The 26,425-nt window shown below is 42.5% G+C and overlaps 3 protein-coding genes and 1 long non-coding RNA gene across 4 annotated transcripts in view; 1 reads left to right on the top strand and 3 right to left on the bottom strand.

Annotated features, from left to right (window-relative positions):
• LOC309349264 overlaps positions 1–17,551 on the top strand; it is a 46,114-nt gene extending 28,563 nt beyond the window's left edge. Inside the window, exons 4-7 of the long non-coding RNA XR_014159820.1 lie at positions 7,240–7,307; positions 9,819–9,912; positions 14,803–14,983; positions 17,505–17,551. This is a non-coding gene — a long non-coding RNA (uncharacterized lncRNA). The remainder of the gene's footprint in view (positions 1–7,239; positions 7,308–9,818; positions 9,913–14,802; positions 14,984–17,504) is intronic.
• Positions 261–13,666, bottom strand: LOC309349187 (glycine N-acyltransferase-like protein 3; the record flags this gene model as incomplete). The annotated part of the gene is made up of 6 exons (XM_081874932.1): positions 261–1,188; positions 1,578–1,698; positions 4,294–4,420; positions 5,987–6,094; positions 6,680–6,817; positions 13,586–13,666. 6 exons carry the CDS (start codon positions 13,664–13,666, stop codon positions 786–788), a joined length of 978 nt encoding a protein of 325 aa, XP_081731058.1. The 3' UTR covers positions 261–785.
• LOC309349199 (glycine N-acyltransferase-like protein 3) lies at positions 13,626–17,360 on the bottom strand (the record flags this gene model as incomplete). Its single annotated transcript, XM_081874939.1, has 5 exons — positions 16,071–17,360; positions 15,839–15,946; positions 15,506–15,632; positions 14,829–14,949; positions 13,626–14,046 (listed from the first exon to the last, which is right to left on the bottom strand). The coding sequence occupies exons 1-5, from the start codon at positions 16,146–16,148 to the stop codon at positions 13,626–13,628; spliced, it is 855 nt and encodes a 284-aa protein (XP_081731065.1). The 5' UTR covers positions 16,149–17,360.
• A 2,199-nt stretch (positions 17,552–19,750) lies between the features above and the next one.
• Positions 19,751–24,283, bottom strand: LOC309349243 (glycine N-acyltransferase-like protein 3). The gene is made up of 5 exons (XM_081874988.1): positions 24,071–24,283; positions 23,648–23,785; positions 22,194–22,320; positions 21,456–21,576; positions 19,751–21,075 (listed from the first exon to the last, which is right to left on the bottom strand). The coding sequence occupies exons 2-5, from the start codon at positions 23,723–23,725 to the stop codon at positions 20,673–20,675; spliced, it is 729 nt and encodes a 242-aa protein (XP_081731114.1). The 5' UTR covers positions 23,726–23,785; positions 24,071–24,283; the 3' UTR covers positions 19,751–20,672.
• Positions 24,284–26,425: the final 2,142 nt, after the last annotated feature.

Genomic DNA, 26,425 nt, shown 5'->3' with positions numbered 1-26,425 from the left:
CCCCTCTTCTGTTACATCTAGGTTTGGAAACAAAGCATACTACTGGCTCCAATGTAATTGTTGTGGGATGATCTTCCTGGAAGATGAAAGATTAACTCTTCTGCTGGTGTGCTCTCCACAAAGAGCACCCCTGGTATTACGTTTTAAAAAACAGAAAATGCCTTTTACAAGTGTAATTGCTGGTGGGACTGTGGGTAGGTGGGATTTAGAGTGAGTGTGTGGCTGCAGGTCAAATGTGAGCGGTTGTCAATACAATAACAGTTTATCAGGTTTGCAAATATGCACATGGTCCCAAAAAAGATTGGTCACCATTGCCAACCTGTGACTTTTGGGAGAACTCAAAAACATGCACAGTATATTGTGATATTTTGGTTGGCCTAATGGTATTTATTTATGTATTTTTTATTACATTTGTATACCCTGCCCTTCATCCATAGATCTCAGGGCAGCTCACAACATAAAAATACAACATAAAAACACAAAATACATAATAAAATCAAGAACAAACAAACAAAACACAAACACACAAACCAATACCCCCCCCCCAAAGTATTCGAAATGCTAGTATTTTACTATTATATCATTAGACCATTGCTTGGCTGGTTGACCATTCTTGATATATGGCTTAAGGTACCTTATGTGAAATATTTTTTAAAACCAATATGTATAAGAGAGGAACAGGAAACTCCAGGATTGGGATAGTGATGGGTTTGTTTCTCTTTCATTCAGAGAGCTACTGAAGTCAAAGAGAGGAGATACTTTGGGACTCTCTCCTCCTCCCTTTACTAAGTTGAAGAATATATGCAGAGATGACACAATTCAGATAATCTCTGGGAGCCCATATAGTCCAGCAAATTCTGCGTTTGGACATTATTCAAGGCAGTATGGCCATATACAGGGCACCCTGCCGCATGGCTTTTCATGGACAGTGCCCTCAACACTATAGCTAAGTAGCCCCTTCGGCGGTGGGATGGAAGGGTGTAGCCATGTATTTGTGCACCAAGAGGATCCATGATGCTCCAGCTGATAGGATGACCATTGCTGTCCAGGATGCAGATATTGGGGAAGCACTTCACCATGTTGTCCAGGAACCGTCGGCTTTGTTCGTTGCCTCCATGGGGCCATGTTTCATTTAGGATGTCAACATGGGAGCTTTTCAAGGTGGAAATTGTGAAGCTGGGATCTAGCCTGGAAGAAATGACAGGCAAGAACAATATAGACAGAGATGTTGGAAGAACCCAGGAACCACCTTTTTGGCTCAGATCATCTAGTCCAACACATGTTAACACCGGCCAGCAACCTGAGTAAGTTGCAAGCAGGAAACCATTTTGCTTTTGCACACATGGGCTGCTTTATGGTGTCAACATAGCTGTTAATAGACAAAACATCTTTAGGAAACTTGTAGTGCCGCCTTTGGTGCTTTGCTGTGCCAACCAGGAGAAGGCAGACTTGGAAAGGGGGAATGAAAGGTTTGACCATAGTATTTTGGCTATGGAGATTCTCCAACTAGAAGCACCACAGGTTAACCAGTGCCTCAAGCAGAAAGGAAGAAAGGGGGGAGCAAGGTGGACACTTACTGGCGCTGAGGCATTTTGTCTGGGTTAGGGTTCAGGTAGGTGAAGTGGGGAGTTGCAGTCAGATGAATTTTCTTGGCGGCAGCAGCATCTTTAGAGACGTCATAGATCCCATTCTGGTTCCCTGTAGAATAGTAAAATATTCAACAATGAAGAGAAAGATATTGTGTGTGTGTTTTGAGGACAGGGCAAGAAGTTGTTCAGTGCATCAGGACCACAGTAGGGGGCAAAATGTTAAAGCCCCCTACCTGTCAGGTGTGCAGGTGGATGCTCGTGAGTAACCAGGCAAGACTTCGACCTTTCTTTTTCAGGTTTTATTGGTGCAAACTATTTACGGTGCATAACTCCAAAGTTCATGTCCGTCTTAGTCACTTGCAGATTCCGGGAGTGGCCCTTTCCGGTTTCTCCACCAGCATAGGAACTTAGACACCCCAAATCTCCGCCTCTCCTCCTTACGTTTCACCCCTCTGCGCAAGCAGGGCGATGGAAACGGCATGTTTGCCTACTGGCCGGCCGGGCTAGGTGAGGCGCTTGGGCTCCCCGTAGCATCTTTGAGCCTTCCCTTTCCCCTGCTTCCCCCTTCCCCCCTGCTTCCCTGGAGGTGTGGCTTTCTCCACTGCCAGACGAGGAGCTGCTTCTTAGAAGCGCCGGAGGCTCCCTGTACCCCCCTGCCTCCCTCCCCCTTTCCGATGGCAGTCCCCTGACACTATCCATCTTTCAATTTGACACCTGATATTGACATTTTAAAAGTCCTTCTAATTATTATTATTATTATTATTATTATTATTATTATTATTATTATTATTCAACTTATACACCACCCTGTACCCGGAGGTCTCAGGGCAGTTCACAACAAGACCACAACATATAAAATCAAACCAAAAGCAGTAACCCAGTAACCCCCCCCCCAAAAAAAGACACATTGTAAAAGGGTGTTGGATATCAATAAGATCAACTAAAGCCCTGGTTAAAAAGGAACGTTTTTGCCTTATGCCTAAAGGTGTATAATGATGGTGCCAGGCGAACTTCCCTGGGGAGACAATTCCATAGATAGGGAGCCACTACAAAGAAGGCCCGTTCTCGTGTTGCCATGTGATGCCATTGCTGATTTGTGTGAATGTCACTCATGCCTAGTTTGGGCCTAAGGTGTAGTTACACCCTCTCTGCCTCTGCAGTCCTGAACAACAAGGAGCAAGGAATACTGACCATTTCCCCATCCCGCAGTCTGTATGTGGGATAGATATGATGAAAAGGGATTGGAATAGCCATAATGAGCACATGTTAATTGTGGATTGGGTTGGCTTCAGTCTAATCCAGGGTATAGCCCTAGAAATCAAATAAAAATATATTCAAATGTTACCACACTGCTTAGCTACCTTTTATTTGCCATTTAAAAATTCACAGCCAAGGTGCAAAAAGACAGTTAGAAGGGACCACATAGGTAATCTAGTCCAACTGCCTACAATGCAGGGATCTTTTGCCCAACGTGGAGCTTTGAACTTATGACCCTGAGATTAAGAGTTTCATGCTCTACCGACTGAGCTATCCCAAGTTTATTATTTTATTTTTTCTATGCTTGACTATTGCAGTTCTCTTCTTTCTATTTTGCCTGTTGTCCTGTTCACCCAGATTTCTATTCTTAATTCAGCTGCCTGTGTGGTTTCCTTCCATGTTTTGGTTTACCTACATTTCCTTTTGGTTACACTCCAGTGACTTCCTTTTCGTTAAAGGATCTCTTTGAAGTGATCACATAAAGTATTTTCACTCTTTAGCTCTTTCTCTTTTCTTCCTTTGCCTTCCTCTCATTTCCACTCACTGATATTCTTCACCTCCTGGCTAAACTCCACGTACTCCTTGATTTCACAGTTCCAGCTTTTCTCTCTTTTGCTTCGCATTTTCTCCGGAAACCATCATGGCCTCCCAATATTCACATTGCTCTTTCCTTGCAAATGTTGAAGTAGCAGGTGAAAATGCCTCCCTCTTCCCAAATCTTTAACCACTACTTTCTCTATCCTCTTCACGTTCCTTTTGAGCCCCTCCCTCCTTCTCAATGGGCTTCCGCTTTTTTACTTCATTTCTCAACAGCACTTAAGTGTGTGAGACACTTTATCGGGGCATCACATCTCGTTTTGCCATCTGAGGTGAAACCGGAAGTGTCACTTTGCCACTGCCACCACCATCCACTAGCAGAGAAGAGGCACAGGTATTGATACTGAATTTGGGTGAGAGCATGCTGATGGGGGTGAGATCTCACTCCACAAGATTTCATGCAATTTTGACAACATCTCACTGGAAATCAGCACTGGGGCAAGCGAGGGTACCACCTTCAAGCATCCACTGTCTCACTCCGCCTGATGGCTGTGCTGGTCCGGCACTTTATATTCAGTGGAGGCTGGTCTTTCAGGGTGAATGGGGCCTGTTTCATCAAGCGCTATCTGCCCACAGCCAGCTCCTCCCACCTGCTTTTTATTTTCATCCAATCTGGGGGGGGGCACTTCTATCAGCTTCCTCCTCCTTAGTCTCAGTTTTTCCTCTTGTAGAAGGCACATGCTGCCTATTATGGGTTCTGGATCCACCTATGTTGGTCTCCCTGCCTTCTGCCCTACCAGTTCCAATGAGAACCAGCCACCAGTTTACATTAATGACAGTAATGTCATTTTAAAGGGGGGGGGGACTCTCTCATCTCATAACTTTTCCCTTAGAAAGAACTGCCTTTTACCATAGAGACGAAAGCTTTGCTTCCAGTTGACAGCATCTGTGTCCAGCAACAGTCTCCGGTACACATCAAGATCCCAGTAAAAGGCTGCATATATGTTTTTATACAAATCTGTATTGTCTGTATCGGGCTGAAAGAGAGGGAGATGGAACTCATTAGGATAGGCTCCCTGCCATGCCCTTCTCTAACCAGTTCTTCTCAGGTTGCCAACTTTATTCTGGTAAAATTCCTGCGCTTTTAACTGCCTCCTGACACTTTATCAGATAAAGCTTTTCCTGATGTTGAGATGAAATGATGAGTGAACTTTCACCTGTGGGTCATTCCATGTCATGTCAATGCAGTCATGTCACCACTGTCTTGGACTTTGATGAAACTTGGTGTACATCCTTCCCTTATGGTTGAAAGAAACCCCCTTAAATTTTTCCCCTCTATCTTAAACGGTTTTGATTTTATAGCACTTCAAAGTTTCATGAAATCTGCATTGTCTGTCGCTCTTGAGACCCCGGGACATGTACACTTAATTTTTTTTCTCCATAACCAATGATCAGATCAGATCTCTATGAAATCTTACACAGAGCTCAATAAGAGGATGATGATTTCAGGAAAAAACACACCAGCACTCAAAAGATTTTATAAATGCCAATATATCAATATATTGGAACTCAAAGTTTGTGATGTTGAAAATTATTGCAAAGACATGCTCTTTCTCAACAAAGAATGAAATTAATGGGTTTTTTATTCCACGTAATGAAAATTTTACGTTTTTTGGACATCGTGGGAGGTGGAAATGGCTACTGGGTACAACTTTCCTACAATCCATAGCTGTAATAGAAAAAATTAATGAAAGAAAGGTCTTCATTATAAAAATTAACATGATATTGGTTATAATAAGTTTCCCCCCAAAAGTAAAGTGCATACTTGTTTTAATTTGGGGATATTTGAATATGAAATTATGAAAATTGGCTATCAGGAAGTAATCCCATTGAATTTTCACAATGGATTTGCACAGATCAAACACACTTGATCAAAACCACTTAAACACTAGAAAAACTGATCTGATCATTGGTTATGAAGAAAAAATAAAATGTACATGTGCCGAGGGTCTCAAGAGGGACAGACAGCGCAGATTTCACAAAACTTTGAAGTGCTATAAAATTAAAACCGTTTGAGATAGAGGGGAAAAATTTAAGGGGGTTTCTTTCAACCATAAGGGAAGGGTGTACACCAAGTTTCATCAAAATCCAAGACAGTGGGTGATGAAACCCTTGTTTTTTGCGTGGATTTGATGTGGAATGACCCCTGCCAAAGGTGCCCTCCTAAACAAAAGCCAACATGTACATGTACATGTGCCGAGGGTCTCAAGAGGGACAGACAGCGCAGATTTCACAAAACTTTGAAGTGCTATAAAATTAAAACCGTTTGAGATAGAGGGGAAAAATTTAAGGGGGTTTCTTTCAACCATAAGGGAAGGGTGTACACCAAGTTTCATCAAAATCCAAGACAGTGGGTGATGAAACCCTTGTTTTTTGCGTGGATTTGATGTGGAATGACCCCTGCCAAAGGTGCCCTCCTAAACAAAAGCCAACATCCCCTTCGGTTTGAGCCTGGCTTAGAGGAAGTCCCAGCACAGAACATGCAGCATTTCCTGCTGACACCCCACAATGCACCTCCCACAAAATCCCCAAAGACCCCAAACCTCTGTCCGTGGACGAGTCAGGACCGCTTTGCAATCTGGCCAAGAATCCACAATCACCTCATGGCCCACTGGGTTCCCCCGGTTTATATTCACGACTGCACCATAGACCTGTCAAAAGTCATAGGATGTCAGAGTTGGTGCTGCAGTTGAAGGAGGCAGCCTGGGAGAAATGTGTGGGGTCTGGTGTGTCAGGCTTGTATCTGCTGCATGCCTTGAGTGGGGTGTCCTGATCTGAGTGAGCACAAGGGACAGGAGGATCTGTCGATTTCCTTTGGTGTTACAGCTGAAAGAAGCAGCCTAAGAAAAACGTTTGAGGAGAGAATCGGTGGTGTGGCCCCTAATTCAGATTTTGATCTGCTGCATGAATCCCCACTGTTAGTTACTAGCCCTTGAATGGTATTACCTTGACTGAGGACTTCCTGTTAACCAGTGATTAACAAAATCTAGGAGCCCACAAGGCCATGTCACATATTACACATATTTCTCACAAATCCTAGCTCTCTGCTGAGCATATCAACATGATACACACATTTTCAAGCACCTGCTTGTTGAACTTAAGGCATGCACCTAAAAATGTAACATATAATGGTGTTCTCAGATTCAAAATGTGGAGTTTTAGAAAGATCAAGAGATGTTGACAGGAACCTGCCCCCATTCCTAGCTCTTAAACCAGATTACAAAGCTCAAGATTACCGCAACTGTCTGAGGGAGGTTTCTCTTCAGCAGCGTCTCCAGCAACTGCAACTTGGATGCACAGGATAGGATCAACATAGCTTGGGAGGTAAAAGCCGATGGGCTGGTACCAGCAGAAACAATGCCTGTGATGAGCACCTGGGAGAGAAATCAGTTCTTTGTTGCTCACCAGAATCCCCAACCTGAGAAGTCTTTTGTCACTGGGGCAACCCAGTCAGATGGGCAGGGTACAAATAATAAAATTATTTTTATTATTACTTATTTAGCCCCTATGTCTACACCCCAGTGTCAGATGGCACAGCTCCCCCTGAGCTTCTAACTATAACAGGAAAGCCCTCACCTTCCTTCCAGCTCAATTCTGATAAACAAAAACCTTCTCTTGTGAACTACAGGCAAGAAGCTCTCTTATACTGCTCTCCTGCTGTCCAAAACAGTAACACAGACCTTTTCAATTGGAGTCCGATTTCCAGCTTGGTAACTTTAGGGACTGCTATGATTAGGAGGGGGAATTTATACTAAAGTGAGTGAACCATTAACATAATGGTTCCTTGTGATTGTAGCCACAGGCCTTGTGGAATTGGATCCCACGGATGCAGAGGAATTGGCTGTGTTCCTGGATAAGAATGAGGTGGGTTTGCTGCAGCTTCTTTCACCAGGATGAGTTGAAGGAAATAATGGAGGATTTGGAAAGCAAGCAAAGTCCCAGCTAAAGAAGAATGGCAACTTAAACTACAGTAGACCCTTCGGTTACATATCACTCTGAATATGTAATCTTTGGGTTCCGAAAGCAGCAAACTCGGAAGTGTATTCTTCCAGTTTTTGCTGCTTGCGCATGTGCAGAAGCACTCTGCACGCTGAGTGTATACGCTCTATCGTGCTTTCTGCATTCGTGGAAGTGGCACCTCTGGTTACGGATTCTTTAGGGTCTGCATGGACCCCCGCAACAAATTAAATTCGTAACCAGAGGGTCCACTGTAAACAGTTAATGATCACCTTAGCAATATATGATTTACTGATTTACAGTCCCTGTCATGCTGTTCAAATGATCCGTAAAACTGATCTTGACTATTAGCGTGCTTGTGCGTTGGCATGAAGGTTGGACTCAGAAGAGGGTTCAGTCATTGGTTTAATCATTCTGTAACAAGTCTAACAGAACTACAGGGCTTATTTAAATAGGTCTGTTGTCAATTACAATTAGTGAACCATTGGAGAGGGTATTGGTAGGGGTTGGGATTGAAGTAAGCTGGTTTTCCCTCCATGGCTACAAAACTTCCAGCAACTTGCACCTCTAATAAAGATACATTTCTCTTCCATCAGCTAGAATTGGCAGCTAGAATTGTTTCCATAAAGTATTGGAAAGCAAATCTGATTCTGACACTCTAAGAATATGTCAAATTTTAAATAAAGCAACTTTGGGCTAGCCAGGGGAAAAAACTGTACTTGTACCAGGTTTGAAGAATATTGGGGCTACACCCAACAATTGCGAGATGACCAGCAAATGGCAATGTTGGGCTGCCTTTTTGTCTTGGAGAAATAATTCATTCTTATGTCTGTAGGATATATCTAAGATAGATATTTTGTGAGGAAATATATTTGGATAAATTGGATGGACTTGTACTTACATATTGACATAGAATGAATTATCTTAGATATTTTGTTTGGTACATGTATATAAATAATCTGGTTGGCCCTGATGAGAACAGGGTGCTGGACTTGACTGACCAATCCAGCGGGCTCTTATGTTCTAGTTTCTATGTGAAGCATAATTAAACTAGATATCTTTATTGATCCTCCAGAAATTGGAAGGATTCCCCTTTACCTCATTTAAAAATTTATAATGAGAGAATTCTTAATATTTATTACGAAAGGTCTTCAGAGAGTAAACTAAATGGAAAAAACAATTGGAGAGAAAAACAATGCATCCAACCCATGAGGATTTCTCTGACTTTTTTCTCTTTTTTTGCAATTTTTGAATGCAATTTGTTTTATCACTAATGGAGAATGGGGAAAAAATGCAGTATAATTTTTCATTAAAGAACTAGTTCTCACTCTTGTTCTTTTCTTTGTAAGTTGCTTTGGGTTGCCCTGCGTACGAGAAAGTGACTAACAAATTCAGTAAGTAATAATAATAATTTTCAATTTAATGAAACATAGAAATAATAAAAGACTCCTGTATGTAAGTGTTGTTTGGTGAAACACTCACTACATTTATCTGTAGAAATGAACTCCTGCTCCAGGCTGTACCCCTAAGTCCAACCTGCACTTAGGTTTGAAACACAACTTCCAAACCCTGGCACAGGATCGTAAAATCCTCACACCTTCTACTGCAACGAATAGACACTTTTTTGAAGTGTAGCAGCATGGAGTAAATTTTCAATAGGTTGCAGCTAACGTGGGGGGGGGGGTTAACGCTTCCCAGTTGTGACTCCTGAACTCATCCTTCTCTTAATGCAATTGATTTTGAAAGAAGCCAAGAGAAGCTTCCTTATCTCTGAAAGCTGTTACTCAGGTCTGCTTCCAGTCTTAGGAACCATAACTATGGTTTAAAGTTATGTGTACTCTACATTGATTTATCAGTATTTGCCACTGATGAAGAACCGGACAAAACATATTTGGCAATTTAAACTGTTGTTTAGGCATAGCAGTTTGCAAAGCTATGCATTCTTCTGTTTTCCAATCAACTTTGTATTTTATTATTCTGCTCAAAAGTTGTATGTTATGCACAACAATATATTCAGCAAAATTTGCAATGGGTAAACTAAAGTTCCCAGGATTATTGGTACGTGTGAATAGGCTTTAAATGTTGGTGTGTGTACACAGCCTGAAATTAGGGATTTACCGTATTTAACACAGGTGCAAGAAGGTGTAACAGCTCAGTGCTCACGATAGACCAAAAACATGGTCTTATATGAGGTACTGATGCTCCACCATGCTTTCAGCTACTGTGTTGTGGTCTTCCTGTTGGTAAAAGCAGATTAGGAATGAGAAACCAAAGCTGAACACCCACCTACTGTGTGTCTCTTCTCCAGCTTGGTCTGTCTAAGGGGGGCTTGGCTTTGGGGCACAAGTAATGGTAGTGTTATGTATATGTTATACTAAATGGTTCATTCACTCCACAGAATTATTTCTTGGGTTGCAGCCGCAGGCCCAGTGGGATGTAATTCAGATGATACAGAATAATCGGCTGATTCTCCGAATGAAAGATCCCTAGTAATGTTACAATGCTTTACAAGGTATTTACCCTCTTTACGTGAGGCAAGTGAATGAATGATTAAATGGATGTGATGCTTTAGTAAATAATAATATCTGCTGTATTGGGCAGGGGGCGACAGGCAACTCAACCAGCATTTGCGTCACTGATATATGTCTGTCTCAAATGCACTGTATGTGTTTGGTGAAACTGGGCACCATGTGGGAGAGATAAATATGACGAGCCCTGCCTAAAGGTGCCTCTGTAGGTATGCTTAGATCGTGATGGCATCCAAACAAGATATATTTGTGTCCAAAGTGTTGGGCTCTGCCTGACATTCTATGGTACAGAATATGAGTCGGATTGTCTGAAGGAGACTAAAAAGAGACTTAAGATTGACTTAAAAGAGACAGAAGGGAAAATGTGTATTAGACTAACTGAATATCCATCAGGACTAACTTTAACCTTAATTTTTTAAAAAACTTTTATTTTGCTTTAAACAGGTACATATAAATATAGACAACCAAAATTAAAAAGGAAAATTCCTTAATAGTAATGGGGGGGGGGACTTTAAAAACTACAAAAAATATCGAAGTACATGAAACAGAACATAAGCAACTATGGAAAAGAGAAAAGAAAAGAAAATAGAAAAATAGAAAAAAGAAAAAGAAAAAGGAAGATGAGCCAAAGCAGGAAAGCTCATCTATTGTACACTTCCGTCAAGCTCACAACAGATCATTATTCTTATCAATTATCTCTATCTGCATTCCAAAGGAATCCCTCATCTTGGTATCAGGGAACATTTCTCTATGCGGTATCATTCTAAACATAGCCAGATCTTTCTTGCTGAGCCCTTGTCCCCTAAAAAATTATTTAAACATTCCCATTCTTCTTTCACCAATTTTTAAGGTTTATCTCTTATTGCATCTGTCAGCTTTGCGAGCTCCAAGTACTCGCACAATTTGACTACCCATTCCTCTTTAGTGGGTGTATTTTTATCTTTCCAGTGTTTTGCCACTATAACCCTTGCTGCTGACATTGCATACATAAATAGCCTAGTTTTGTTTTTGGGAATATTATCTGAAACCATTCCTAGTAAAAATTCTTCCGGTTTCTTGCTAAATGTAGTTTTTATCAATCTCTTTATCTCTTCATAAATCATGTTCCAAAATCTTTGTATCTCTAGACAGGACCACCACATATGGTAGTATGTTCCTATCTGTTCCTTACATCGCCAACACTTGTTATTGTTTGATTTATTTATTTTTGCAAGTTTTACATGGGGCAGGTACCACCTATAGTACATTTTCATAAGATTTTCCCTTATAAGGAAACAAGCCGTGAATTTTATATTTTTAGTCCATAATTCATTCCAAATATTGGGATTGGTAGTATGTCCCAGGTCCCTCTCCCATTTTACTGTAATTTCTTTGATATCTTCCTCTTTTGTTTGCCAATTCAAAAGTAGTTTGTACATTTTAGAAAGTATCTTTTGATTATTATATAAAATATCCTTCTCCAGATAGGGTATTTTTTTTGTCAAATCCTTTGGTTCTTTTATCCTTTTCAAGGGCGGCTTTTAATTGATAGTACTCCAGCCAGGTTATTCCCTTCTGTTTCAATTCGCTTAGGTCCTTTATTTTCGGATCACTACTTGTTTCCTCTACTAAATCCTTATATGTTAGCCAATCGCTGTTCATATTTATTCTGTGAACCGACATAGATTCCATTGGTGACAGCCACCATGGTGTTTTGGTTACTACTGATTTTTTACTCCTCTCCCATACTTCATATAATGCCCTTCTCACAATATGATTTAAAAATCCTTTGTGGGATTTAACCTTGTCATAGCCTATGTAGCCATGCCACCCGTACACAATATCCCATCCCTCCAGATCTAGGACTTCTGTGTTTTTAATTAATATCCAGTCCTTAATCCATGTCCAGCATGCTGCCTCAAAGTACAGTTTAAGGTCAGGGACCGTAAAGCCTCTTTTTTCCTTCAACTCTGTTAGTAGCTTAAATTTTGTGCGTGGTTTTTTCCCTTGCCAAATAAACTTGGCAAGGTCTTACTGCCATTCCTTTAAAAAGCTTTACGCCTCTAATTATAGGTATTGTTTGGAACATAAAAATCATTTTGGCAATACCATCATTTTAACTGTGGATATTCTCCCCCACCGGGACAAATTCAATTTTCACCAAGTCTCTAATTCTTTTTTTATTTCCTTCCACTTCTTCTCATAATTGTCCTTATATAAGTTTATATCCTTATCTGTATATCTGAAGGAGCGTCTCCTCCCCCATCGTTCTGCCCGGACACTGAGGTCCAGCTCCGAGGGCCTTCTGGCGGTTCCCTCACTGCGAGAGGCCAAGTTGCAGGGAACCAGGCAGAGGGCCTTCTCGGTGGTGGCGCCCGCCCTGTGGAATGCCCTCCCATCAGATGTCAAGGCGATGGACAACTACCTGACATTCAGAAGACATCTGAAGGCAGCCCTGTTCAGGGAAGTTTTTAATATGTGACATTTTAGTGTATTTTTTATCTCTGTTGGAAGCCGCCCAGAGTGGCTGGGGAAACCCAGCCAGATGGGCGGGGTACAAATAATAAATTATTATTATTATTATTATTATTATTATTGGTGATCCAAACCCCCAAATAATTTACCTTATTGGCTACTTTTAAACCTGTTGCATTTTCCAGTTCCTCTTGTTCCAACTTACGCAAATTTTTCGTTAATAATTTGGATTTTCCTTTATTCAGTTTGAACCCAGAGACGTTCCCAAATTCTTCCAGTTGTGCAAGCGTTTTTTGGATACTTTCCACTGGGTTTTCAGTGGTTACGATTACATCATCAGCAAAGGCTTTGATTTTGTAGTATCGAGTTCCTAGGTTAATTCCTCTTATATTTTTATCCTTTCTTATTGCTATTAAAAGTAATAGATGAAATAGCACAAGTAATAAAAAAATGAAGAGTGGCAAATCGCCAGGTCTTGACGGAATCACACTAATGTACTATAAGAACCTGGAAGAAGTAATCCTCCCTATATTACAAAGAATAATGAATAATATACTGGGAGGGAAAGATATACCACAATCATGGAAAGAAGCACTGATCACTCTAATCCCGAAACAGGGAGTGGAGTTGACAGACATGAAAAATTATAGACCAATCTCCCTGTTGAATACAGACTATAAAATCTATGCTGGGGTGATGGCTAATAGATTAAAAAAGACTCTAAACAAAATAATCAGCAGAGACCAGGCAGGCTTTTTACCGGATAGACATATAAAAGACAATACAAGAATAATAATTGACCTGTTGGAATATGTGGAAATGAAACCAAGAAAAAAAATGGCCATGTTATTGGTTGATGCAGAAAAAGCTTTTGATAGAGTATCATGGAATTTCCTATTGGAAACTTTCAAAGGTCTGTACAGTGGGGAGAAAATAATTAATGGAATTAGGGCGATATATGATAACCAAAAAGCAAAATTGCTAATAAATAACGAGATCACCAAAGAGTTGAGAATCGAAAGGGGGACAAGACAGGGGTGCCCTCTCTCCCCACTTCTTTTTATTGCCACCTTGGAACCACTTTTAACCTTAATTCTTATCGGGTATGAAAAGTAGCCGCAATATCTGCTTTGCTATGTATTTCAATTTAATTTTAAATATGTCCAGAGCAGGCTACTAAATCTGGCCATTATGTTAACTAACCCTGAAGTGCACAGTTCTGGGAGCGAAAGGTTGCAGTGTGCTATCTTGTGGGCTGGAGGCTTGGTGTAAAGAAAAGTGCATACTTCGTCAAGGGCAAGATGTGGAATCCTTGACGCTTCAATGTCTGTTTGCTAGGCTGGTTGTCTGCCAAAACCCCACCATACAGGGGGAACCCACATGCGTGCAACTTCACAGCTGTTGCCCTTGTCACAGCTGCCACACAGCCTTGACCTCGGTACTGAGGGAGGGTGTAGCCATGCGTCAAACAACCCATTTGATCAGTAAGGCACCAGGAAACCAGCTGGTCTTCTTTGTCCAGGAGGCAAGCACTAGGGAAGTTGTGGATCAGGCTGTCCAGATAGCGCAGGCTCTGATCATTGCGCCCAACACTCCAGTTTTCATTGAGCAGAGCTGAATGAGAGGAGTTTAGGCTGCCCAAGTGGAAGTGGCCACTTCTGTACCTGAAATACAAAGAGAGGCAGTGATTGTCATGAGAGAAAGGTTCTTGAGAGCAGAAGAAGCAGTAAGGCCTACAAGGCCTACACAATCATTCAAGCCTAAGCCTGCTAACAGCAAACTGCTAAGTCACTGTGACTCGTGACTCATCTTGGGTGAAGACTCATTCTCTCTGTAAAAGTAGCCAGCCTCTCTATGGGCCTCAGTCAGAGAGCTGTATGGATTTTGTATGGAGTAGTCTGTGGAACAGTGCTGTTGTTGTTGCCATGTAAAGCTAAGGCAGACAGAGTGGCTCCAGGACCTCTGTGAAGAGTCAGATAGCTGCTATGAGCACTCTGTGTATGCTCTTTAACTATGCGGTTTCTGAATAAGTTTATTTTCTTCAGTAAAGTTTTATTCTGTTTATAAAGAAGACTCTGCTATGTGATGGCGGTTGAGCAGACTGAAAGCATCCCGTAGGCTTAAAAAGTATTTCATCACCATCAACTGGAACAAAGGATCAGGAAGTTGCAAGAGAAAGCTCAGGAAGTGACTCTGTGACTTTCTCCTCCTGTTTTGTGGGCGGGACTAACCCAGGACATAGCAATCAGATGTGGAACTTTGTGTTGGGTTACAATTCACTGCTTACTGATTATGAGGAGGAATGTTTGAGAATTCTGATGAAAATAGAAGCAGAAATTGCTGGTGTTCACCTAGTCAGCCCTTTTCCAGAACAGAAAACAGTCCAATGAATACTGAATATTTGCTGTTGTTATTTTCAGTCCACAAATAATATGCACTCACTAACCGGCTCTGACAGTAGGCAGATGGGTCAGGATGCAGGAATATCCGGTAGAAGTATGGCTTAAGATTGACACGTCTGGACTCTGCAATCTCTCTGGCAGTTTCATATAAGCCATCTTGGAGCCCTACACACAATGAAAATGAGATGTCAACCTGGGGGTGAGGAATTATATTTTTCTAATGCTCTGTGTCTGCACCTCTCTTGGTATTGTATGATTATAGTGTGGTGTGCCAGCCCAGTATTTGAGCTGTGTGAGATTCCAGGGGTTCCAGGCGCTTACCCAGGGTTGGTGTTTCCTTTGGAATGAGGTACAGCAGAGACTGTGGTGCCTCTGTGTCATGTGGTTTATTTACACATATACACAAACTGAGCAGTATTAACACCCCAAAAGGGACTTGCTTCCCCCATGGTCACAGCCTTCTATTCAAACAGAAATCAAACACTGCACGCGCTCTCGCTCTCTCGCGCGCTCTCTCTCTCTCTCCAGCTTGCTAATGTGCTCACATCACTCCAACTCTCTGCTCTCAACTCAGCCTTTGCCCACCCATTTTCTAACTACCCACCCATTTCCCATCTCACACAGAGCCACTTCCGTTGTACCTCTCAAAGTCTCATCATCTTACCAGGATACTAGCTTTGCTATTCCAGGAATGGAATAAGTAGAGCATGAGGAGCCTTACCTTGAAGCTGAAAGGCCTTTCCCCAGTCAATGGCTTCTGCATTTTCCAAGAGGGTTCGCCAGGCGTCTACATCCCAGTAGAAAGCAGTATGAAGGTTGGAGTAGCAATCCTGCTTGTCTTTCACCACCTGCAGAACGTGGCACAGTCATTTGGCTATTGACAGGACGCAGGTAGTGGGGGTTGGGTGGGTCTTCTTAAGGACGGAGAGCAGGAGCAAGAGAAAGGCAAAGGAGGCAGGAACAGGCCCAGCACCACCACGGAGTGCATCTCCAATGGCTTCCCAGCCTCAGAAGCTACCATCTCTTGGGCTTTTTTTTATGGGAGAATTCTCACCTCCTTACGTGGGCGGGTAAGGACAACTTTAAACGCCGGCCAAGAGTCCACCACCACTTCGTGCTGAGCTGGATTTCTACGGTTGATGTGCATCACAGCTCCGTTGGCCTGCCAAGGAAAGGAGGGGAGTTAGCTAGAGCAAAAATCCATGTTGCTCCATGAGAAAATGGTAGGAAATGCCATTTGTAAAATTGATGGGGAAAGGGGACGGCAGTAGAGGAGCGAGAATTACCGGAAGAGCCTGGGGCAGGTGCCGTTGCAGCACAGTCTCAAGCAGCTTCAACTTGGAGGGGCAGGTCAGGATCTGCATGGCTGGCCAAAGAGGGGCTGGGGGCTACGTCAGGATCCAGTCAAGATAACGTGGGTGGGAAGGAAGCGCTTGAAGGGGACGAAACGCAGAAAGAAATGCATCAGACCCTTACACTCAGGGCTACCGGACAATCCACAACCAGAATGACTTGCCATTTCTCATGAAATCTCTAGTACTCAAATTACTTCACTAATTATGTCTGTAGATCAGGGATATATGGAGTTGATTCCTATTCTGGCTGAGGAGATCGACACTGGCTGCCCCTCATTCAGACAGTCCCCAACTCCCCTTTGCAGCTAGTCAAACCATTTCCTCATTTTTCTAGCGCTGAGGCAGAGCTGAATTGGTAGGCAAGAAGATTTGAGTCCCACTTATTTAGGGGGATTAGGTTGCCCCCTTCAGAGGTCCACAATGACAGCTGCAGTGCTTACCTGAAGGGACACGTCTGCCTTTGAGAAGAAGGTAGCAGCCTATTGCTGGGCCACTGGCATGATATGGAATGCCATCCTTGCTGAGACAATTTATCCACTTAAGCATATTTTTTTAAAAAAAATCCTGAAGCAATAAGCCATTAACAGGCTGGTGCCTTGGCCTTTTTCCCAGTGTCTCAACAGAGAAGGAAGTTTGGCTGCAAAATGCTTTTGCTTGACTCAGATGGTCACAAATCCAGAGAACATGAGAGATTTGGCATATACTATGACTTATGTCCAGGCTTCCATGCGCCCTTGGCAAGGAGCTGTATCATCAACTCTGAAGTCGCCCTGCTGGGCGCTCCACCCCTCCAAGCCAGAGTCGAGGGGCGTGATATTTATGCCCCCCTGGGAGCGGGGTCCAATCTAACCAATCCCTAGGTACGCCCCTGCTTACACCTGGCCAAGTCTTCTCAACCCTGCACAGATCTACTTTGTTTCAAGTTCAGAGCAGGACAGCTAGGTATTCATTCACCAGGGTCCCTTTCTCATTTCACTGCAATGTGGTAATGGGATGAACTCTGACAACATGCAAAAGTCAGGATGCCCAACTGCCTCAGTGGGGTAGAAGCTCCCTTTCAATCTGTTGCAGTAAGAATCCAAGAAAATGCACTCCAAGTTATACACCAGGGGTATATATATATCTTCTGTCTTGGTGCCAAATTTTGATAAGTCGATCCAGAGTACACATTGTTCTGGTTCATACATAACTTTAAACCACAGTTAAAACTCAACTATGATTTAATGTTCACCTAAGGATGGAAGCAAGGGATGCGGGTGGCACTGTGGGTTAAACCACAGAGCCTAGGACTTCGAGAACACTGTCCAACCATCTCGTCTTCTGTCGTCCCCTTCTCCTTGTGCCCTCCATCTTTCCCAACATCAGGGTCTTTTCCAGGGAGTCTTCTCTTCTCATGAGGTGACCAAAGTATTGGAGGAGTGGAAGACAGGACTGCCTGGCGCGCTCTGGTCCATGGGGTCACGGAGTCGGACACGACCAAACGACTAAAAAACAACAAAGGATGGAAGCAGACCTGAGTAATGACCAGTCCTTCCTTTTTAGAGATGAGAAAGCCTTCTATAGTAGGTGATTAAGCTGACCTGGTATGGGAAGAGGTGATGGGGGGCATAGCTGAGGAAGAAAGGGTTATCTCTTCCCTCTCCGGGTGTGATTTCCAAAATTGCCCCTTGATATAAGCAAAAAAACCTGCTCCTTTTCCCTTATGGGGTACCCAAGAACCCATATAGAGTCCTTTTGTTGGTTCTCTATCGGTAGGAGAAAATAACAGAGACCAGAGAATATTGAGAAGTAAAGCAGCTAGTAAGCCTGATCTTTATTAACTGTTGCAACAGGGTGTTCCCCAACATGCAGAAGAGAGGAGGAGGAACCCAAGCCATGTGCGCAAGCCCTTATATAGACATTTTAAATGGCCCGCCCTGGAGTCCAGGACCAATCCCAGAAACATCATGCATACATCACAGAAGGGGTGTAGCCCAAGACCACCCCCCAGGTACATCATATCTACATCACAGAAAAGGCGGTCTACAACAGAAATCTGAGTGTGTTGTTTATCTCCTGTCTGGCAAGTTACCTGATTGCATTATCTGGGTTTTGGCCACTCTTTTGTTATTATAACTACTTAATTCCTGAATCTAGGTCACAGGCTCACACCCTGTTCATATCTTGAATGTGCCCTTAAGACAGGAATTTTGAGGACAGGATTTGTAAGGAAAGAGACAATGGCAAATTAAAATGATTGGCAAATAAAACTGATAAAATATGCTGAGCTTGATAAATTAACAGGTAAACTAAGAGACCACGATGAACAGAAATCTCTGAAAAATTGGAGTAAATACTGGAACTATATTGGAATAAATGCTTAATGTGATTGGCGGGGTCAGAACAAATACTACCAGCGTGTGAATTTAGGTCTATAGATTAAAAATCAAATACGTAATGGAAGCAGATATTCGATACTTACCAAAAGGATGGAAGGAAGTCCAGGAGGCGGTTTCTGTGGGTGTTTTTGTTTTTTTTTTTAATCTTTTACTGTTTTGTGAAATAGCCAGATTAATCTATCTTTGTATAGTTAGAGAGAGGAAAAAGTTGGCTTGTATATCTTGACTTTTTTTTTTGTTACAATTTTTTCTTTTGTATTTGGTTGTATGTTTGTTATGTGCATAACCTTAATAAAAATGTATTTGGGAAAAAAAAAAGGAAAGAGACAATGGGGAAGTTTCCCACTTTGACCTTGTGGAGAATTTATATATATATATATATATATCCTTAAAATTCTTATAGCACCCCTCTTCTGTTACAACTAGATTTGGAAACAAAGCATACTCCTGGCTCTAATGTAATTGCTGTGGGATGATCTTCCTGGAAATTGCAGGAAGATGAAAGGTTAACTCTTCCACTGGTGCGCTCTCCACAAAGAGCACCCCTGGTGTTACATTTAAAAAAAACGGAAAATGCCTTTTTCAAGTGTAATTGCTGGTGGGACTGCGGGTGGGTAGGGTTTAGAGTGAGTGTGTGGCTCCAGTGCAAATGTGAGCGGTTGTCAATGACATTTTATCAGGTTTGCAAATATGCCCATGGTCCCAAAAAAGATTGGCCACCATTGCCAACCTGTGACTTTTGGGAGAACTCAAAAACATGCACAATATATTGTGATATTTTGGTTGGCCTAATGCAGGCATATCCAAAGTCTGCTTCATGGTCTAATCTGGCCCACCAGTCGGTTTAATCCGGCCCCTGTGGCAGTTTATCTCCTGGGGTAAAATCCTCAAAAAAGCTTAGCAACTTTCACACTTCCACCCTTTAAAAAGCTCAGCAACGTCAATCCTAAGAAAAGGTCAACAACTTTGTATATCTTTTTTTATTGTCTTAAGAAAATTATACAGACAGCAAAACGAAGAAGCCTAAATAAACATTGCCTCCTACCAATAAGAAATAATAATAACTATTACATTAATAAAAATACTAAAAATTCATTTACTTCCCCTTTTAAATTTCTATTCTGGTTACCATGTATTACTGTTCTATAAGAATCTATTATATCCTTTGCTGTCCCATATATTATTTTACTTCCTGAATTCAATCTAACCCTCCCCTCCTCCCCTCCTCCCCCCCCAGTTGCTTTAATAAGATAGAATAACATGAAAACTGTAAAATTATAATTACTTCTTTTGTCCTTACACGCTTAACAATTGCCTATGAAGAGTGCTGCTTTAACACCATATTTCTTCATGTATTCCCCTATGCATTCCCATTCTGTATAGAATTTTTGATTGGAGCAGCCCCTGATTGATGCAGTCATTTTTGCCATCTCGGCAAACTCACAAATTTTAATTTGCCATTCTGTCATTTGTGGTACTTTTTCTGTTTTCCTATATTTTGCCGTAAGTATTCTTGCGGCTGTAGTTATATACAAAAATATGTTCCTTTTGTCCTTGGGGCTGTTGTTTGTTAATAGACACAATAAGTATGACTGCTTTTTTTTTGAAATAGAGCTCCTGAGGATCTCCTCATTTATCTCATTCCAAAATTGTCTTACCACCTTGCGTCCCCACCATCAACAACTTTGGTTGGCCCTTATGGATCTTCACTTAATCAAATCTGGCCCTCTTTGAAAATTTAGGACACCGCTGGCCTAATGGTATTTATTTATGTATTATTTATTAAATTTGTATACCCCACCCTTCATCCATAGATCTCAGGGCGGCTCACAACATAAAACAACAACATAAAAACAGAAAATACACAATAAAAGCAAGAACAAACAAAACACACACAAACCAACCACCCCCCCCCAAAAAAGTATTGGAAATGCTAATATTTCACTATTATATCATTAGACCATTGCTTGGCTGGTTGACCATTCTTGATATATGGCTTAAGGTACCTTATGTGAAATATTTTTTAAAACCAATATGTATAAGAGAGGGACAGCAAACTCCAGGATTGGGATAGTGATGGGTTTGTTTCTCTTTCATTCAGAGAGCTACTGAAGTCAAAGAGAGGAGATACTTTGGGACTCTCCTCCTCCCTTTACTAAACTGAAGAATATATGCAGAGATGACACAATTCAGATAATCTCTGGAAGCCCAGATATTCCAGCAACCTCTGCATTTGGACATTATTCAGGGCAACATGGCCATATACAGGGCACCCTGCCACATGGCTTTTCATGGACAGTGCCCTCAACACTATAGCTAAGTAGCCCCTTCGGCGGTGGGATGGAAGGGTGTAGCCATGTATTTGTGCACTAAGAGGATCTGTGATGCCCCAGCTGATAGGATGACCATTGCTATCCAGGATGCAGATATTGGGGAAGCATTTCACTATGTTGTCCAGGAACCGTCGGCTTTGTTCATTGCCCCCGTAGTGCCATGTTTCATTTAGGATGTCAACATGGGAGCTTTTCAAGGTGGAAATTGTGAAGGCAGGATCTAGCCTAGAAGAAAAGACAGACAAGAACAATATAGACAGAGATGTTGGAAGAGCCCAAGAACCACCTTTTTGGCTCAGATCATCTAGCCCAACACATGTTAACACTGGCCAGCAAGTCGCAAGCAGGAAACCAGTTTGCTTTTGCACACATGGGCTGCTTTATGGTATCAACATAGCCATTAATAGACAAAACATCTTTAGGAAACTTGTAGTGCCACCTTTGGTGCTTTGCTGTGCCAGCCAGGAGAAGGCAGACTTGGAAAGAGTGAATGCAAGGTTTGACCATAGTATTTTGGCTATGGAGATTCTCCAACTAGAAGCACCACAGGTTAACCAGTGCCTCAAGCAGAAAGGATGAAAGGGGGGAGCAAGGTGGACACTTACTGGCGCTGAGGCATTTTGTCTGGGTTAGGGTTCAGGTAGGTGAAGTGGGGAGTTGCAGTCAGATGAATTTTCTTAGCGGCAGCAGCATCTTTAGAGACGTCATAGATCCCATTCTGGTTCCCTGTAGAATAGTAAAATATTCAACAATGAAGAGAAAGATATTGTGTGCATGTTTTGAGGACAGGGCAAGAAGTTGTTCAGTGCATCAGGACCACAGTAGGGGGCAAAATGTTAAAGCCCCCTACCCATCTTCCAATTTGACACCTGATATTGACATGTTAAAAGCATTCATATTATTATTATTACTATTATTATTGGGCCAAGCGAGGGTACCACCTTCGAGCATCCACTGCCTCACTCCGCCTGATGGCTGTGCTGGTCCGGCACTTTATATTCAGTGGAGGCTGGTCTTTCAGGGTGAATGGGGCCTGTTTCATCAAGCGCTATCTGCCCACAGCCAGCTCCTCCCACCTGCTTTTTATTTTCATCCAATCTGTGGGGGGGGGGGACTTCTATCAGCTTCCTCCTCCTTAGTCTCAGTTTTTCCTCTTGTAGAAGGCAAATGCTGCTTATTATGGGTTCTGGATCCACCTATGTTGGTCTCCCTGCCTTCTGCCCTACTAGTTCCAATGAGAACTAGCCACCACAATTTACATTAATAACAGTAATGTCATTTAAAAGGGGGGGACAGGACTCTCTCATCTCATAACTTTTCCCTTTGAAAGAACTGCCTTCTACCAAAGAGACGAAATGTTTGCTTCCAGTTGACAGCATCTGTGTCCAGCAACAGTTTCCGGTACACATCAAGATCCCAGTAAAAGGCTGCATATATGTTTTTATACAAATCTGTATTGTCTGTTTCGGCCTAAAAGAGAGAGAGATGGAACTCATTAGGTTAGCCTCCCTGCCATCTCCTTCTCTAACCAGTTCTTCTCAGGCTGCCAACTTTATTCTGGTAAAATTCCTATGCTTCCTGACACTTTAACAGGTAAAGCTTTTCCTGATGTTGAGATGAAGTGATGGGTGAACTTTGACCTGCTCTAATGCCAAAGATGCCCTCCTAACAGGGTCGTCTTTAGCAGATGCAGCACCAGGGTGCAAATATCCTCCCACGGATGGGGGGGGGGCCTAACTCTCCCACATGCTGCTGCGGGAGAGCAATCCCCACAGAGGCTGCGCACCCGCCAGCCATATAGTTGGCGGGGCACAGCTTCAATCCCAAGCCTCTGCGGGCACAGCTGACTGGCGTGCAGGGAAAGGGGAGGCCTCCGGCAAAACCACGCAGCTCCCCCACTTGCTGGGGCGGCCCTTAGAGGCCGGCGCCCTGGCGCAATGCACCACTAAGGTGAAAGGCAGCTCTGCCTCCTAAACAAAAGCCAACATCCACTTTCATTTTGAGCCTGGCTTAGAGGAAGTCCCAGCACAGAACACGCAGCATTTCCTGCTGACATCCCACAAAGCACCTCCCACAAAATCCCCAACGGCTACTACCTCTGTCCGTGGATGAGTCAGGACTGCTTTGCAATCTGGCCAAGAATCCACAATCACCTCATGGCCCACTGGGTTCCCACGGTTTATATTCACGACTGCACCATAGACCTGTCAAAAGTCATAGGATGTCAGAGTTGGTGCTGCAGTTGAAGGAGGCAGCCTGGGAGAAATGTGTGGGGTCTGGTGTGTCAGGCTTGTATCTGCTGCATGCCTTGAGTGGGGTGTCCTGATCTGAGCGAGCACAAGGGACAGGAGAATCTGTCGATTTCCTTTGGTGTTACAGCTGAAAGAGGCAGCCTAAGACAAACGTTTGAGGAGAGAATCGGTGGTGTGGCCCCTAATTCAGATTTTGATTTGCTGCATGAATCCCCACTGTTAGTTACTAGCCCTTGAATGGTATTACCTTGACTGAGGACTTCCTGTTAACCAGCTGATTAACAAAATCTAGGAGCCCACAAGGCCGTGTCTCATATTACACATATTTCTCACGAATCCTAGCTCTCTGCTGAGCATATCAACATGATACACACATTTTCAAGCACCTGCTTGTTGAACTTAAAAACTTAAGGCATGCACCCAAAAATGTAACATGTAATGATGTTCTCAGATTCAAAATGTGGAGTTTTGGAAAGATCAAGAGATTTTGACAGGAACCTGCCCCATTCCTAGCTCTTAAACCAGATTACAAAGCTCAAGATTACCGCAACTGTCTGAGGGAGGTTTCTCTTCAGCAGCGTCTCCAGCAACTGCAACTTGGATGCACAGGATAGGATCAACATAGCTTGGGAGGTAAAAGCCGATGGGCTGGTACCAGCAGAAACAATGCCTGTGATGAGCACCTGGGAGAGAGATCAGTTCTTTGTTGCTCACCAGAATCCCCAAACTGAGAAGTCTTCTATGCCATTGAAGTGGCTGGGGCAACCCAGTCAGATGGGCAGGGTACAAATAATAAAATTATTTTTATTATTACTTATTTAACCCCTATGTCTACACCCCAGTGTCAGATGGCACAGCTCCCCCTGAGCTTCTAACGGGAAAGCCCTCGCCTTCCTTCCAGCTCAATTCTGATAAACAAAAATCTTCTCTTGTGAACTACAGGCAAGAAGCTCTCTTATACTGCTCACCTGCTGTCCAAAACAGCAACACGGACCTTTGCAGTTGGAGTCCTCTTTCAAGCTTGGTAACTTTAGGGATTCCTTCAATTAGGAGGGGTAATTTACATAAATTTATACTAGAGTGAGTGAACCATTAACATAATCGTTCCTTGCGACAGTAGCCACAGGCCTTGTGGAATTGGATCCCACGGATGCAGAGGAATTGGCTGTGTTCCTGGATAAGAATGAGGTGGGTTTGCTGCAGCTCTATCGTGCCATGTGCGTCCATAGAAGCAGCGCTTCTGGTTGCGGAATTTTTGGGGTCCACACAGACCCCCGAAACAAATTAAATTCATAACCAGAGGGTCCACTGTAAACAGTTAATGATCACCTGAGCAATATATGATTTACTGACAGTCCCTGTCATGCTGTTCAAATGATCCGTAAAACTGATCTTGAGTATTAACGTGCTTGTGCGTGGGTATGAAGGTTGGACTCAGAAGAGGGTTCAGTCATTGGCTTAATCATTCTGTAACAAGTCTAACAGAAGTACAGGGATTATTTAAATAGGTCTGTTGTCAATTACAATTAGTGAACCATTGGGGAGGGTATTGGTAGGGGTTGGGACTGAAGTAAGCTGGTTTTCCCTCCATGGCTACAAAACTTCCAGCAACTTGCATCTCTGATAAAGATACATTTCTCTTCCATCAGCTAGAATTGGCAGCTAGAATTGTTTCCATAACGTTTTGGAAAGCAAATCTGATACTGACACTCTAAGCATATGTCAAATTTTAAATAAATCAACTTCGGGCTAGCCAGGGGGAAAAACTGTACTTGTACCAGGTTTGAAGAATATTGGGGCTACACCCAACAATTGCGAAATGACCAGCAAATGGCAATGTTGGGCTGCCTTTTTGTCTTGGAGAAATAATTCATTCTTATGTCTGTAGGATGTATCTAAGATATTTTGTGAGGAAATATATTTGGATAAATTGGATGGACTTGTACTTACATATTGACATAGAATGAATTATCTTAGATATTTTGTTTGGTAAATGTATATAAATAATCTGGTTGGCCAGGATGAGAACAGGGTGCTGGACTTGACTGACCAATCCAGCGGGCTCTTCTGTTCTAGTTTCTATGTGAAGCATAATTAAACTAGATATCTTTATTGATCTTCCAATTTCTGGAGGGATAAATTTTAAAATGTGGTAAAGGTGAATAATGAGAGAATTCTTATATTTATTAGGAAAGGTCTTCAGAGAGTAAACTAAACGGAAAAAACCAATTGGAGAGAAAAACAATGCATCCAACCCATGAGGATTTCTCTGACTTTTTTTCTTTTTTTGCAATATTTGAATGCAATTTGATTTATCACTAATGGAGAATGGGGAAAAAATGCAGTATACAGTGGTGCCTCGCAAGACGAAATTAATCCGTTCCATGAGGCTCTTCGTCTAGCGGTTTTTTCGTCTTGCGAAGCAAGCCCATTGACAGCTTAGCGGATTAGCGCTATTAGCGGTTTAGCGGCTTTTAGCGGATCAGCTGATAAGCGGCTTATCAGCGGATCAACTGATAAGCGGCTTGGCAGTTTAGGAAAAGGGGGGGGAAGGGGGGGAAACCCGCAGGAACTTGCAAGACATTTCGTCTTGCGAAGCAAGCCCATAGGGAAATTCGTTTTGCGAAACGCCTCAAAAATGGAAAACCCTTTCGTCTAGCGGGTTTTCCGTCTTGCGAGGCGTTCCGTCTTGCGGGGCACCACTGTAATTTTTCATTAAAGCACCAGTTCTCACTCTTGTTCTTTTCTTTGTAAGTTGCTTTGGGTTGCCCTATGTAAGATAAAGTGACTAACAAATTCAGTAAATAATAATTTCCAATTTAAGGAAACATAAAAATAATAAAAGACCCCTGTATTTAAGTGTTGTTCGGTGAAACAGTCACTACATTTATCTGTAGAAATGAAGTCCTGCTCCAGGCTGTCCCCCTAAGTCCAAGCTTTTTAAATGAACCAGAATTTTACCCACAATCCCCACTCAGGTTTGAAACACAGTTCCAGACCCTGGCACAGGATCTTAAAATACTCACACATTCTACTGCAACCAATAGAACACTTTTTTCAAACCTAGCAGCATGGAAGAAATTTTCAGTAGGTTGCAGCTAGTGTGCATGTTTGTATGGAGTTAACCCTCCCCAGTTGTGACTCCTGAAGCCAATAGAAGCTTCCTCATCTCTGAAAGCTATTACTCAAGTCTGCTTCCAGTCGTAGGAACCATAACTATGGTTTAAAGTTATGTGTGAACCAGTTCACTGTGTATTCTGCATTAATTTATCAGTATTTGTTACAGATAGGTAGCCGTGTTGGTCTGCCATGGTCAAAACAAA

Source organism: Podarcis erhardii (genome assembly GCF_964252035.2).
Source record: "Podarcis erhardii genome assembly, chromosome: 1".
Classification (NCBI taxonomy): Eukaryota; Metazoa; Chordata; class Lepidosauria; order Squamata; family Lacertidae; genus Podarcis; species Podarcis erhardii.
The sequence above is the reverse complement of the archived record's forward strand: the minus strand, read 5'-3'. Positions and strand labels throughout refer to the sequence as shown.